General features: G+C 33.1%; 1 protein-coding gene and 1 long non-coding RNA gene across 3 annotated transcripts; one reads left to right on the plus strand and one right to left on the minus strand.

Moving 5' to 3' along the window:
• Window positions 1-350: 350 nt before the first annotated feature.
• LOC104879297 (uncharacterized) lies at window positions 351-4,620 on the minus strand. Its single transcript, XR_785807.3, has 2 exons — window positions 4,291-4,620; window positions 351-908 (listed from the first exon to the last, which is right to left on the minus strand). It is a non-coding gene; the product is annotated as an uncharacterized LOC104879297 (long non-coding RNA).
• Window positions 4,621-9,650: 5,030 nt separating this feature from the next.
• Window positions 9,651-15,209, plus strand: LOC100256183 (AUGMIN subunit 1). 2 transcript variants are annotated; one of them, XM_010651821.3, is made up of 7 exons: window positions 9,651-9,677; window positions 9,743-10,160; window positions 10,254-10,386; window positions 10,489-10,623; window positions 10,716-10,839; window positions 14,689-14,826; window positions 14,929-15,209. In XM_010651821.3, the coding sequence occupies exons 2-7, from the start codon at window positions 9,902-9,904 to the stop codon at window positions 15,034-15,036; spliced, it is 897 nt and encodes a 298-aa protein (XP_010650123.1). In that variant the 5' UTR covers window positions 9,651-9,677; window positions 9,743-9,901; the 3' UTR covers window positions 15,037-15,209. The 2 variants fall into 2 exon arrangements, with proteins under 2 accessions (XP_010650123.1, XP_059592907.1); XM_059736924.1 differs by having other exon boundaries at window positions 9,665-10,160.
• Window positions 15,210-16,651: the final 1,442 nt, after the last annotated feature.

Below are 16,651 nucleotides of genomic sequence, written 5' to 3' on the forward strand. Positions count from 1 at the left end.
CTAACTATAGCTAATTTTATTGATTGGTTGGGGTCTAAGTAGGTTGTGGCAATCGGTTTACTTTTTTGTCTTTTGGCCTTTGATGGCGGGTGTATAGGTTTGTATACTTTGAGTCGCTACTTTAGCGCCTTTTTTTTAATGAAATTCATTTACTTATCAAAAAAAAAAAAAAAATATTCCTAAAAGTGTAAACTGGTACAATTTTCTCCCACGGTGTATATCATGCTCTAACAATGGTCAAACAGGCCTACTGAATGATCATGCTTGCATAATCATGGAGCAAAATGAATTTGGTTCTTTGCCAATCTCCGAATTAACAACCAAAATTGGTTTTTTGAAAGTCTAAGAAATATCAGTCAAAACAAAGGGCTGGTGACAACCAAAGAGCACCAACTTCCCCTAATTGCCTCTTCAATAAGATTTATTTAAAGCAAAACTACACAAGTACAAATTCAATTAGACAAGAGTTCAATCAACCAGCTGACAACACCCAAACTATTTTGGGTCACCTTTCAAGTTTTGAGATTATTCTAAAACTCTCTTTGAATTAATGGCAATTTCCTAGGAGGCTAGTCGGTAACAGGAGAAGGGATTGCCAAGAATGTTAGCCAAAACTAGTTCGCAGCTGGGAAAACCTGCGCTATTGGTTATGCAGTATAATCAGCAATCAAGAAGTAATACTTCTAGAATCCCACAGACTTGGAAAGGGTCTAGACAAAGAGCATAACAGGCCAATTTTGATACAGGGGGCAACATTGATACCACCAACTTGATTTCTATTTCTACTTTTTCATCTTCCTCAAACTACCCTAGCTCTTGTAGGATAGAATTCAGACAGCTCAGGAAATGGGTGCAAACCAGAATGCAGCACCTTCACGGGGAAGCTTCAGTTCCACACACTTGGGACACTGCAAACAACAGAATCAGAATATTGGACACAGATTAGAGCACAAGAGATCTGACTATTTTCAGGGAACAAAACAAATAATACTCAACAAGATGGTGTTTGATATGAAATGAGATATTACACAATGTCATTTGGATTCTTGAATGATAGCCAAAAAGCAAAAAAAAAATATAGATCAGTTGCCTCATCTCAGAAACCTAGCCATACCTTAATATGCAATTTCATTCCGAATAACACTAAAGTGTACACCAGGACAATATTTCTAATGATGGATGTAAAATGGTCCCTCATCCTTAAATTCTAGTATGTATCTCACATTCTGTTTTGTTGTTTTTATATGTAAGCAACAATAGAAAAATATCAAAAAGCATCAAAGAAAGTGCAACCCTGCGGAGGAAGGAAGAATGTGAATCCCCAAAAACAATTAGGTAACTGGAAAGGAATACAATCTAGAAACCCAAAAACACAGAGATAACCAAATTTAACAATGAATTCCCATGACCTGCTTCTATTATTAGAAGCAGATTCCACCGTAAATATAAAGGAAATATGGACCATTTCCTTCATCTTTCTTGCAGGTAAATCAACACCTTAAAAAATTATCCTATTTTTTTCCCTTTGGGATGTAGTTTGCTGTTCATACACCTGTCCCTGGCCACTATAAAAAGATTTCTTTTGCCAAATAGAAAGAACTTCCATCATTGAGTGAAGGAGGACACATACTAAACAAAACAAGAATCAAAGAACCAGTAATGGTAAATTGACTCTTCTGCCCTTTTGCACATGCCAAACCAGTTTGCAATGGCCCTCTCCTAGCTTCAGTTGATCCATAGTGAGAATCGTTTCTCACATTGTTGCCCAAAGTTAGAAAGCCATTTTTGGAAGGAGTTAGCATTTCCCAAATTTCTTCTGATGGAAATTTGCTTCACCCCCTTAGATATAATCCTACAAAAGATTTGAATGCATATTTTCCATTTTTCTCCCATATCCAAACTATAGCATCTACTCTCACTTGTCCACAACAAACCAGTATATTTGATTCATGAATAAATCAACCACCTCCAATCCTAGACATGAAAATTTCTAATGAACATCACAATCCAGCTTCCTGTCCACACCTGAAAATTCTCCGCTGTGACATCTCCATTTTGCACAATCCTGGAAAGCTCTATGAAACTAGTTTTTCAAAGGGTAACTACTGCATCAACAATCATGCCATAACCTTACTCTTTGACCCTCTCCCAAAATAAACTAATAAGCTTTCAAAAATTTGTCCTCCCCCCCCCAATATACTTTTCCAAAGCTCCTCTGTAAGAAATGCTTTACTAAGCAAAGGCCAACTTCTAATACCCAATCCCATACTTTTCTTTGGATGTTTATCAGATAATATGTCTGTTAATCTCATGTTTTATCTCATTTTAAGAAAATAACCAAGACTGTTAACTTCAAAAAATATGAATCTCTCAAATTTCAACCATTAATGCTCCAAATTTTCTGCTGTCAATATGATATTCTTTACACATGCCAATATTGCAGAATACAAGCAATGACTTAAAGGGTGAGCTAGGCCCCTTTAAAGGCTATTGAGGCTTACACCTTGAGACTGACCTAAAAGCGAAACTTCATGAATTAGCCTTGAGACTATAGTCATGGTACAAGGTAATTGGGGCTTGCCACCTTGAGGTCATAGCATCAAGGCTGTTGAGGCTTAAACCTTAAATATTTAAAAGGTTTTAATGAGTTTGAGGTTTTTGTGAGCTTTTAATATATGCTTTATAAGTGGCTTAAACCTAATATTCAATGGGATTTAATGGGTTTTTCTGCTTTTGTGGGATTTTGGTATACATTACATAAGTATTATTTTAATTTGAGATAAAGTTTTTACAAAACAAAAGCTTAGTTATCTTCTAATTACCTTTTAAAAGGAGGAGAAGAAAAAAAGAGAGAGAGAGATTCAGAAGAAGAAAGAGGTGTTGTTGGCTATTATAGTGGTTGGATTCATATATAATCACTACCTTGGAAAAATACCACCATAATTAATGGATGAAGAATTGGTGGACATTAGTACCCATAGGAGGATAATAGAGCAATTAGATATGATCATGGTTCCTTAGAAGATCCTATGGGTGATAGTGATGGTAATGTTGCAGAATATAATCTATGATTATAGTTCCTTCACAGCTTAGGCCTTGTTTTGCCTGGAGGTTTACTATTTACACCTTGCTTCATAGGGCAAAACGCCTCAAGACCATTTTCTTTACCCCTTTAAAACATTGTTGGAAATATGCATAATGATCAGCAGCATCCAATTAGGAATCCATGCCAAATTAACGTTCATACATTAACCTAGACTCCCATAACCCAACAGAGTATTTAACCAATATGGGCATAAGGCCTAGCATAGATTTGTACATATTCATGGAGCTAGAAGACATGGCAGCCCTAGCGGGATGCAAATGAGGAGACATGTAGGTGTCTGAAGGACCTATGACTGAAATAAGTTGGTAATGTACTGACCCTTGCTGATGGTTTATAACTCCCAATGCAATGGCCAAAATGAGAAAATTCTAGGTAATCATCACTAGATATACCCTTCACAGAGCCTAATCACTAGTTCCAACTGTAAAAAGGAGGAATAATTAACCTCATACAATATGAATGCCATTGCAGCAAAGTTGTACAAGAGCCCTATAAACCCTGCCGTATCTCATTGTCTCTTTGGCCTGTTCCGATTATGTGTGTTACAAAATTTTCTAACAGGAACATGATTTTTTTTTCTGGTTTTTTTTTTTGGTGGTGGGGCGGGGCGGGGCAAAAATGAATACACCCGCATCACTAAATTTGAAAATTTTGTTTCAGGAGCATTGTATGCATATGCACAGAGGCAACCAACCACCCATGTGGCCATGCGCATGTCAATTTTATTTTATTTTTCATTTATTTATTTATTTTTGCATTGTGGGCACCTGACTAACCAATCTCGGCCCAGTAAAAAAGCAACAAAAATAAACGTATATACAGAAAATTTTGGAAGTGGGTATAAAACTTAATCCGAAATAATCCATATAAATTGATGCCAAGAAAAACAACGCATATAAACAAATCAAGAACCATACAAGATGTCATCTTGCAAATAATTCAGGAATTCTTGTATTAAACTCGACAAAAATATAGGGGAAAACACTCGTAAATCGTAACGTAAACTTATCCCTAATTTGGTCAGCATTTCTGAAAAACTTTATTTCTCTTCATTTTACGAGTTAAAATCAATTGCAAGACCTCGAATTCAAGAATCAAGAGAAAAGCGCATCCAAAATGCGGACAAAAAAAATCGACGTCGTAAAAGCGAAATCTAAAATAGAAGAGAGAGTTCGATCGCATACTGCAGATTCGCAGGCTTTCCACATCGAACACAGGACGATATGGATTCAGTAGCACTCATTGGACCAAGCCCTCGAGCGAAATGAAGAAGGATCGTCAGATGTATTGACCAAAAAAGAGGTCAAGGTTACCGATTTTGTAATCCGATTGAGTAGATTCCAACAGTTGTGAGACTGAGAGTGGCTTCGATTGAAGAGAGAGTATGGTAGGGTTTGCCGAGAAATGGAGACGATGGTGGTGGCGGAGGAGGAAGCCACTTAACCGAAGGGAAAAGAAAAGCTAGAAAATTACAATTTTGACCTCGAGGTTGAGCTCCATCTTAAATACATGGTCTTTTTTTCAGATTTAAATTTTGATTTTTTTTTCTTTTTAAGAAAAATATGTTTGTTTTTGCATTTTCTGGTTGTATTTTTATGTTTTTACTTTTTGAAATATGCTAATAATGTTTAAAATTTTGAGAAAATGAAAAAAAATATATATTGGAATGAAACATATTTAAAAGAAAATTAGGGCTGATTTGGGGGCGCTTTTTTTAGAAAAATGTTTTTAAAAACTCCACCAAACAAGTTCTTAAAATTTGAGATTATTGTGTTTGACAATATTTTTATTTCAAATGCTTTTAATATAAATATTTTTTCAATAAGTGTTTAAAAAAATTATTAATGAAACATATCTTAAGAGAGTATTTTTAAGTGATTTTTTAATTTTTCTAATATTTGATAAAAAAAATTTCAAACACTTTATTTTTCTTCAAAAATATTTTTTATGTTAAAATAATTTTTTAAAAGTATTGTCAAATGGACTTCAAATATATTTTCTAAACTAAGAAGCAATTTTTTTGTAAATGATTTTTTTATTCTTATTTTTAAAATAAATATGACATGTTTGAATTACTGATATAAAGAATTATTAGTGAAAAATCTAATTTTGTTTTCTTTTATTAAAATGATTAAATTATTTATTAGAAATTAAAGTAAGAAAAAAATTGATGATATAAAAGTAAGTCATTCGAAAGTGATTATGGTTAAAGAGTTTTTAGAGTGCAATTAATAATATTTTTATTTGAATTGTTTTTAATGAAAATATTTTATGTGTTGAAATTTTTTAATTTTTTAAATCTCACTTACACTTTATTTACCTTAAAAAAAAATGCATATTATACTAAAAGTACTTTTTAAAATCATTGTTAGATATACTCTTAAAACACATTTAACAATATTTTTATATGAAATATTATTAACTTAAAATATTTTTAAGAAAATCATCTACCAAATATTTTTTTTAAAAATAATATAAGTGATTTTTTTATTGTTTTTAAAACGTTTTTTTTAATATTATAAGTGTTTTTTGGTCAAACTATACAATTTTTTTTAATAATGATATTAAATTATAATTATATATATTTAAATTTTTGAAAATGAAATATGTTGTCATGTCAATTAAAATCATTATTATTAATTTTAATAGGGTTCAAAATTGTCTAGAAATAAACCTGATTTAGGACGGTTTCTTTAATAAAACTGACTTCAATCTTCAATCAGTAAATGCCAAATAACGGAAAACATTCTATTTTTTATGTTTGATTATATTTTGAAAATGGGTTTTTGGAATAAAATATAATTAAGGTGGATTTTATCTCTACTTTTTGGATTTTGTAAATCAAGAAAGTATATTTGATTTTGATTACCGTTGCTTCTTTCTTCTTCTTCTTGCTTCTTCTTGCTTCTTGCTTCTTCTTCTGCTTCTTTTCTCTTTCAGAACGATGGTTGGTGGCAAGTTAAAATTGGAGTTGATCGGTAATGAAAAAATCCGGCACAGAACTTTCCAAAATAGACAAAAGGGTCTGAGGAAAAAAGTTCATGAGCTGTCAACTCTATGTGGTGTTGAAGCATGTATGATCATCTGTTGTCCAAATGGCAACGGCACCTATTCTTCTCAGTCTTGTGTTTGGCCTGAAAATCACTACGAAGTTGAACGGATAATTCTCAAGTACATCAATGAGAGGAAGGAAGAGCATGGAAAGAGGACGGTTGATTTATCTGGTGTTCTTGAAAGCAGAAAGACGAGGGCCAAATTTGAGCTCCAAAAGTTGCAGGAAAAAAATGGCGAAACCAAAGGGCAGACTTCTGAGACTGGATTGGAATTGGATGGGCTTTCCTATGAAAAGCTGATGGAAATTGTTAATAAGTTGGACAAGAAACTTGAAAGTGTGGAGAGTCTGATTGATTTGAAGAGGGGAGAAGCGGGTTGGATGAGTGAGACTCTTGTAAACTGCCCTGATCATATGCCGGGTTTGCCTACAGCTGAGCCAATTGATATCCATGTGGCCATGGATGAGTCAGCCTTTCAAGGCTCTGAAATGGTCTGGTATGATTTGGATTTTCCTGAACTAAGTGATGGAGGGGTTGAATCTGATTTGACCTGGACGATGATGAATTTGGAGAATAACGAATGTCCAGAACTTGGAGGTGGAAAGACATCCAGCAGTGAGCTCCTGTACCAAAGTGATCCTTCAACTTCATATCAGAAGATGGGGACTGTTCCTACCATGCAAGGCACTGAAACGATCTTCTATGATTTGGATTTTGCTGATCTAAGTAATGGAGGGGTTGAATTTGATTTGAATTGGATAAACATGGAGAACAACGAATACCTACAACTTGGAGGTGGAAGGGCATCCAGTAGCGACCTCCTGTACCAGAGTGATCCAGCTCATGGGATGTTCCAGAACACCGATCCTTCAACTTCATATCAGAATATGGGGACTGTTCCTACCATGCAAGGGATGTCGGTATCCGAGAATACGATGATGTTTTAACACCAGTCCCACAAATTCCATGCCGCAGATGGGGTTATCTCAGAATACGATGCCCGACATTGATCAAAGCATTTCTATGCAGCAAATAGCAGCGTATATGCAGTACCTCTTGGCATAGCTTCATTCGTTGTAGGTTGAACTTCAAACAAATTTTTGACGGTTGTTTGTTCTTTCATTCTTGTGTCTATAATGCTCTGTACCAATTTTGTTTACCTGTATTGACACGGTTCATGTACAATGTTGGCTTACCAATCAATGAAATAAAAAACATTCATAAATCAATTAGCGGATTACAAATAGATATGGTCGTGAACATTCATAAACTTAACATTTTGATGCATACCTTGCTTTTAGATTTGTGTGGCATGTCTATCTTACATATTAAATGACCCATTGTGATAATGCATTATCAATATTATCATTTTTGCATTTTTAATTTCAAAGTCCAAAATTATCATTTTTCTTCTATTTTCTCAAAACTTTTTCACTTCCCCTCCCCCTCCCTGTGTTTTTGGTATGATGTGGAATTTCTTGCTATTTTCATTTTTTTTGTTTATAATATTTAGATTTTAAGTGAAAATTTTGTTGAGCCTCCATAATTTGCAAAATCAATACTTTCTAATTGTTGATCCAATGACTTTTTATTTTTAGACCTTTTTCTTTTCTCTTTTTAGTGATAATAATTTTTTTTTTTAAACTTTTATAAAATGATACATTAAAAAGCATCTTATGTTAATAGGTATATATATATATAAAAGGAAGGAGAATTGCATTGTATTATTTTTTATTAAATTAATATTTTTCTAAATGTTTTTGTTTTTAATTCATGTGAACTTATCTTATTTCAAAATTTTATTGTTTGGAAAAAAAAATTCATTTTTTAAATATTTTTATTTTACTTCTTTTCAAAATTTTCATATGATGAATTAGAAAATGTTCCTGAAATTCAACAAAGTTTGGAAGGTGTTCTTGATAAGGTTATGTTGTTCCAGCAAAGGGAGACTAGATATTAGAGCGGACTTAATTGAAAAGAACAACTAAAATTTTCAAGCTTTAGATGAAATAAAAGCCTTGACCAATAATTTTTTTATTTATTTAGAATTTCCTCTTTTGATGGTAAAAATAAAGATGAACTTTGCATTAACATTTCTGAGTTTTATCAAATGATTTGATTGAAGATGAATTTGAGAACATTGACCTTGAACTCATTATTGTCACTGAGAAGAATCCTTTTTGTCTAGCCATGAAAGGCAATTTTAAATTATACTATGAAAGCATGGATATTAAATTGGGCTTTTTTTTTTTTTTGTTAAACATAGAAAATAATACTTTTAAAAATAATAATGGTTAATATTACTTTATTTAAAATGAACTTAAAAACAAATAAACTTTAATTTTTTTAATATATAAAGTCAAAAATTTCATTATATGTATATATTTAGTATTCAATTAGGAATGAAGTATTTTGATTAGTTATGATTTTGTATGGGAAGTTTAATTTTTTGAATTTCAGATTATTCTTAAAAAATGGAAGCATTAAGTAAATTGATTTAGAATCTATTTATTTAATGAAAAAAATTGAAAAAGTATAATTATTTGAATAAGAGAAACAACAAAGTTACAACTCATTATCGGTTTTGGTCTATTGTTTTCTATAAGTGATGGGATTTATTTTTTTGGTTCAAAATTATTTTTTGAAAATGATTAAACTCATTAATGAATTCAAAATACTAGGTAAAAATACGTGCATCACATGTAAACTAATAAAATATAATTTTTAAATATGTTATAAAACATAATATGAACAAATTTAAATCAAAGAATTTATATTAAATGAGTAATTTTTATATTAATAAATTCATATTAATATTTTTTATATTAAATAAATCATTATTAATGTATTTGTTATATTAAATACATTAATAGATTCCATTAATGTATTTTGAATAAAATCTTTATTGATATTGAAGGTTTTAAAAATATAAGTTTTATTTTAAATTCATGATTAGCAATTATTTACATAATATTAATATTATATATATTTGTAATAAATTAATATTTATTATTTTGTGTTCTTAATAATAAGTTCATATGCATGAATGTCTAAAATGATTAAAAAATATAGGTACTTATTTAACAAAAGGGAGTAAAATTTATTGGAAAGGTTTTTTAAGTATAAAACAATTAAAATATATTCTTGAATAAGTTCTTAAAGACCATGTTTTCTATTAAACATATTTTTGAGTATAAAAATAATATTTTATTATTAAGGAAAATACTATTTTTAGAAAACATTTCTCGTTTTAAAGTGGGTTTAACAATATTTTTATTAAAAGTGTTTTTGATAAAAATACTTTTTTTGAACGTATTTTCAGAGGAGTCATTCTTCATAAGTGTTTCTTAAAAATAGATATATATAAAAGTGATTTTATAATATTATAAATGATTTTTTATATTTTTAAAGGTATTTCTTAAAATTTGTTAAATATCTTTTTTTGTTTATTTATTTGAAAAACACTTTTTTAAGCTAAAAGTCATTGGTAGAAAATTGCCAAACGGGCTCTTACTCTGGTAGGTTGAATCGGATCTTCTGCAAAATTACTACAAAATAAGGAAATTAATTAGTTTTGGTGCAGGAAAGAAAGCTCAAAATGATCATGCGAACGACGCCATTTTACCAAGTTTGAAACGACGCATTTGGACAAATCTGGAATTGGAATTTCTCCCACGCATTCTCACCAACCAAAGGGCAGATAGATCGTCTCTCCCGGGTCGTAGAAACTGAGAAATCAGCAATGAGTGACATAATTTCAGGAAGCGATCCTTCGGTAATCGAAAGCAAAAGCAATTTTGATAGCGGTCGAATCTCAGATGTGAAAGCATGGCTTGCCTCTCAATTCGATGCCGCTGGCAAAGACGTCCCTGATTTCGAATACACTCCTCGAACCATCGCTCATCTCCACAACCTCTCCACTCTCTCCCAAGCCAAAACACAAGCTGCCGGCATAGTAGCCACCGATTTCCGCCAAAAAGCCGCCGAATATCGTTGCCAAGGTTCTTTTTAATTTCATTATCTGCCTTCAGTTTATATTATTTATATTATCTTGTTGTTGAAGCAACGTTTTTTGAAATTTTGGTGAATCGTAGCTGCTAGGGTTAGGGAGATATTGGAGAATGTGGGATTGGCACAAGAGGGTTTGCCTTCAAATGTGGTTGCATCGGCGCAGTGCCTTGCGAATGTGGCAAATTTGTTGAATACAAGAGATACTGAATTGAGTAGGTCGGTTGGGTTTGTGTTAATATTCCATTACCGATGTTCCTTTTTTTTTTTTCCCCTGCTTTTAGGATTTTGAGTTTTATATAAAGGGAGATGTGGATTTAGTTTTCTTGTAGCAATGGGGGACATGTCTTTGAGGAAGACTGGAGTGGAGGAGAAGAGGGCTAAAGTGCAGAAGGAGTCCAAAATTCTTCTTGATTACACCCGAAAAGCAATTGCAAGGCTGACTTATTTGAAAAGGTCAGTTCTAAAGCGTTCTGTCTATGTGTTTGTTTCAATTTGGGTTTGTTGGTGAAATTCTTCATTTATGGTTGGAAATATGCTTTTTGTAGAACTCTTGCACAGCTGGAAGATGATGTAGCTCCCTGTGAGGCTCAGATGGAAAATTGGAAGACAAACTTGGCAATAATGGTATCAAAAGAGCGACAATACCTGCAGCAATATAGTAACTATAAGGTACTACCACTTTGATTTCGGTAGTTTATTGTTGTGCCACTGAATTTCTCATTGTCTTCTTTCCTGGTTGACATAGCTTGTTTATTTAGGTTTTGGAATTATTATCAGACATGAGCTGAAAATACTGGTATGGTTCATGCAACATTGTCATGTTGATCCTTGTGTGGTTGAGTCAGCTAGGTGTCAATACATTTTTTTATCTTGAGGGTTCAATTTGGAAGTGCCTCATGCATCTGTCAGTCTTTGGGAAGAGAATTGATTAGATTACTCAATTGGAAACAAGTTGTCACTGATTTTACTAATGAGACATGGGTTGTGGGAGATTACTTTTCAAGTAATATACTGATTTTGAATTTATCCTACTTTGTGCCATTCACAACTGATAATAGTTTATTGAGATGTTTCGTAAAAGCTCAAGTTGTTAGTTATCTGGAGTCTACATCAGAAAGTTCTTATAGTAATTTTAAGGGATATTTCAGAATGCTGGGCATATAAATAGTTATTAGATCTCATGTGCTCTCTATTAGTGAGATAGGCGTACAGCGGTATGAAATATAAATCTTTATGCATGTAAGCAAACATCATACTTCACATCGTTTTATGGGCCATTCAATCACTACTGATTTCAAGTTTGGTTTGGTAGGAAATCTGTTGATCTTTTATATTAGGGTCTTCAAACATGGGCTTGATTTTCCATGTAGTTTGTAATGAGAAAAAATTGACTGGAGATGCATGTTATTTTAGGATATGTTTTAGGCCATTGCCTGTTTTTAGATCAAAATACTAGACAAGATAATCATACCATAGAAGGTTAAAAAGAAGGAAGATAAAAGTTGAGACTGTGGATCAAAATCCCAAATCTGGTATTACCACTAAGCTGGGTAGCACTGACAATTCTACTAGGGAGCAGTCGGCAGTGGCTATGTTGGACATGTGTCTGATACTTGTCCCACACATTTTCCATGATAAAAAGGGGTTTGGCATGTATGCACTGCATCACCATGTTTTCTGTGAACAGCATTAATGATCAATATCCCTTGACGTGTGCAAGCTAACTAAGGAGACAATTTATAGGAGAACTTGGTAATGAGGGTGAAGAATTTTTAGATTTATATTATAAAGTTTTGGGGCACCATTTTGCAAGCACTTTTAATATATTCTCCTAATTTACCTATTAAAAAAAAAAAAAACACTATAAAGTCTTCGGACGAAGTGATGGTCCTTGGGATTGATCAACCTGCATTGGAGCACCCTTTCCTTGATCTTACCTCTTTGGTATTCTTGAGACATGAAAATGAGTACACTCCTTGGATACACAGTGGACTATTGACTTCCTGTTTTTCTTTATTATACAAAGAGTTAAATATGATAGAGTGAAAAAGCAGTGAGTGCGTGTGTATGAGTATGTGAGAGAGTGAAAAAGCAGCAAGTGTCTATGAGTATGCATGAAAGAGAGAGAGAGTGGCATTCTTGAAACATGAAAATGAGTACACTCCTTGGATACACACTGGACTTTTGACTCTATGTCTTCCTATTATACAAAGAGTTAAATAAAATGAAGTGAAAAAACAGTGAGTGTGTGTATGAGTATGTGAGAGAGAGCATGAATTCTTCCTTTGTGAAATTTGGCAAGGCAAATAAAACAAATTTGTTGTTCCCTTCTTAGAGAGAGAGAGAGAAAGAGAAAGAGTCATGCAAAAAAAAAACTTTGATACTCTTTTTTTTTTTTTGGATAGGCAAAAGGAGAAAAAAATATATATATTAAAGGCACCTAAGCAAATGACACAACAAAGTAAATGCTATGAATGCATTTGATGCCACTTGTTCTGTAGGTGGAAGCATCAATGCTAACATATTTGTAGAAGAACATAAAGACAAAATTATTTACACAAATGTGGTTTTTACGCAGTTTGGCTAACTGTATTTACATTCACAGGTAAGAGAGAATCATTTTACTTTACCATAGAGAATATTACAAAGTACCCCCCCAAAAAAAAGGAAAAAAAAAAAAACACGTACGACTATTGAATCATGAAACATTATGTATTTCCTTGCTTTTTGTATCTACATTGGAATTGCAAGCTCTTGTTCACTAAGCATCTCTTACTCTTCTTTACATCTCTACCTACTTGATATATGCTTTACTTGCCCATTTCTATATAATAACTTTTTTTCCCTCATAACCTACAATATTAATAGAATCTATCTAATAATTTCCTAATTCTATAAGTAAACTAATTTTATAAGGAAATACAAATATATAAAAAACTCTATTTCACATCTCCACCTACTATTGATGCCTAAAACATCCTTAAGTTTTCCTGCTCTTTGTATCTACACCCTAAACCACGAGCTCTTGCTTCATTAAGTGCTTTTCAATCTTCTTCGCATCTTTGCCTACTCAATATAGGCTTTACATGCTTATCTTTATTTAACGATTTTTTTTCTCTCATTACTTATAATATTTATAAAGTATTCCAAACAATTTTCCTTACTATATAAGAAACTTATTTCCATATTGAATTGTAAATAAATAAAATATTTTATTCAATATTCTTTTACCTAAAAGAATGTGTACCAAACAAAAATTTGAGAGACTTTCTAATAATTTCCACCTTGAATCAAATTCCATCTAATCAATTGTCCATCTTTATGTAATGTTTGTGCAATGCACGCTTGCCTTTATAGATGCACATAACTAATCTAATATACCACAATGAGAGTAGTTGCCTAATGTACCCCGTTAGGAAACTTATTTGAATTAAATCCTTACTCCATACCACGACTTTTTGGTGCACCACAATCTCTTTTATGCAAGCCATAGACACTCCATATTCAACGGATTCAAACTATTCAACCGCTTCACTATTCTACCTTTAAAAATCTAGTAAGTGTGTGGGAAATACTACACTTGTTCTGGATAATAAAATACGTACTCTATGTATCACTTTTCAATGAAAGAACAATCGACTCCACCATTAACCAAAATTTCTTTTGCAATCCTCTTGTGTATTATGTTCCTCTTGATTTTTCTAGAGTCTCAATCTTATGTTCTTTTGGAAATTTGGACTTGGGCTTTGATACCATTTTTTTTATTGATTTTTTTTTTCCTTTTTTAAGGATGTATTCAAGTGTCCATGTCTGTTATTGATGTCCTTTCTAGGAGAGTCCATATTTTTTTTTAAAGGTAAATTTTTGTCCTCATTGGGTTTGAACCTGGAACCTCCCACAAACCCTCCTCATCCCTTTACCACTTGAGCCCGGCCTCAAGGGCAGCAGAGTCCTTGTATTCTAAAACTTGTAGGTGTGAATGATGAACCTAGACGCATACATGTAGCTGAGACCCACACCAAATTCATGCAATAAAGCTCTCTATCATATAGAGAGTTTAATATGGTCCGTCTCTCTCCCACTCTCTCTCTCATACACACACATAATGCTCTCTCTCTCATACACATACATACTCATTGCAATTTTTTAAGAATTCATTCTATTAGTTTGTCTATTAGTTCCTTGTCTGTGTGCATGCAACAGATTCCCTCCCAAACAAGTTTGAGCTTTCATTGATATCGAATCTTCTGTATCATTGAAATCCTTTAGGAGGTAATTTTTTTATTTTAATGTGTAATCAAACTTGGAATCTTGCCCCAAACTCTTGGAACCTGAAGACCAGTAAGTACTTAATTTTGCTTATGTAAAAGTTGTTTGATTTTCCAGGCCATTTTTGGTTGCCATTAAATTATTGTTTATCTATTTATTGAGCATGCTTAGTTGAATTTGTATCTTACAAGATCTTCATGTCTAAATTTATTTTGTGCATTTTCATACTAAATAGCTCTCTGTGAGCAGGCATTACTTAATCGTGTGGGCTACACCCCAGAGATCAGCCATGGGGTGTTGGTTGAAATGGCCGAGCACAGGAAGGACTTGGAGAAGAAAACGAAGCCCATCCTTGATACTTTGAGAAGCTACCAGGACTTGCCTCCTGTAAGCAATTCATGGCTATGATCAACAAAGCTTCACTTTTACACATCTCTTGCATATTTTTTACAGGAAAATAGTCAGATTAAATTCTTGCTTTTTCTGCAGGATAAAGCCTTGGCTGCTCTAGCCATTGAGGACAAGAAAAGGCAGTATGCTGCTGCAGAGAAGCACCTTGAAGATGTGTTGCATTCAGCTCTTGCCACTTCTGAGTAACATGCCAGAGCATGTTCCTCCTGTATCACATGATTCCCTAACACATACATTTATAATCTCATTTAGGAGAGTTCATATAGTAGTGAGCTTGTTGTTATTGAATTGATGATTTCTGTTTATAATGGTATCTTGTAATGTACAAACCTTTTTTTATATAATCAATATTTGGTTAATGTGTTGGAAGGGACATCAAGGCGAAGGAGACTGTCTTATAGTCTTTAAGTCACAATCACACTTGACCTCTACAAATAAATTCACTTATGGATTAGGAGGTGAAGATTTTGTTTATTGTCTTGCTGACAAATACTGGACTCAGGTTGCTGACTTGGCTTCGTCTGTCCAGCCAAGCTAATGCAGGTGTTCACTCTTGATCCCCAACAATCTTCTTCGTTGAAGATTTTGTTTCTTTCTCCATCGCTTGTTGAAATCCATCATGTAAAAATCCCAACTTTCTGGTATAGAAGTTCAACACAAGCACAATGGTACATTAGTTACGGGTTGCCACTTATATTAGGTACCCAGTGATTGGGACGACATCAAACATAACATGTCGTTGTTCTCCCATTTTTTAGGAAGATTAGCCATTTCTGTCCAATTGACAATAATAAAGAATTCTAATTGCATGGCACCCACTTAGAAAGTTGCCTTAAGGCAGTTTATATTTGGCAGTCGAGTTCCACACTATTGTTGTAGGACTCTGAAATGAAACATTGATAACGCTAAGAGCTCCAACATTTGCCCCTCCGACCAAAACATTTTTACTTAACCCAAATACTAATTTTCAGCATATAAGGGAGATGGGGAATTAGAATGTCAGATGTGATTTTAAGTCCTTGGAACTTTTGCAGCCCATTTGGGAGAAGATTGGAATTCCGCTTGTATTCAGTAAAAAACCAGCACAAATTTTCTTTTTTCGTTATTTGTCACCCGGCTTTGTATTCTTCTTGTCAAGTCCCAAGCACAATGACTAGTACCCAATGAGTATTTAGGTTTCAAACCCAAGAGAGTGACTGAAAAATGAGTTTTAGGAGATAGACAATTTTTGGAATTTCTGTTGTTAATATACAAGAGATAAAGCTAGAAACCAGGTATTTAAAGAAAGTAAGAAAATCACCAAGGTTTCAGACTAACTTAAAGTGTCCTCCATTCCAACAATCTCCAGGATATCATTGTGATGAACAATCCATCATCACAACTGCAACGCCACAGCATTCAATGCATTCCTTCAGCAATTTACAACCCAAAGACACACAAATGAGATTCTACTTCCCTTCATCATTCCAAACCAATCTACCATATGGTAAGGATCAAATCAACACCTCAAACTAAGGCATTCCAAGAAGCTTAAGGTTTATAATAACAACATGAAGGGTGAACTATAAAACTTTCCGTAAGCAAGCTAGTTCCTAGGATGAGACGAGATATGTCAGAAACAAGTACAAAGTAACTAAGCTTTTCCGTACCTTGGAAATTTAGCCACTCATTGTGGTAATACAAGAGGATTAAAATTAAACACTAAAACTGAAAACTGAAACTAAATGAAAAAGCAAATATAACTATACTACTCTACTTGCTCTTGAAGAGGACAACTACAAGCTACTACTACATTTCTTCC

The sequence above is a fragment of the Vitis vinifera genome, chromosome 5 (assembly GCF_030704535.1).
Source record: "Vitis vinifera cultivar Pinot Noir 40024 chromosome 5, ASM3070453v1".
NCBI lineage: Eukaryota > Viridiplantae > Streptophyta > Magnoliopsida > Vitales > Vitaceae > Vitis > Vitis vinifera.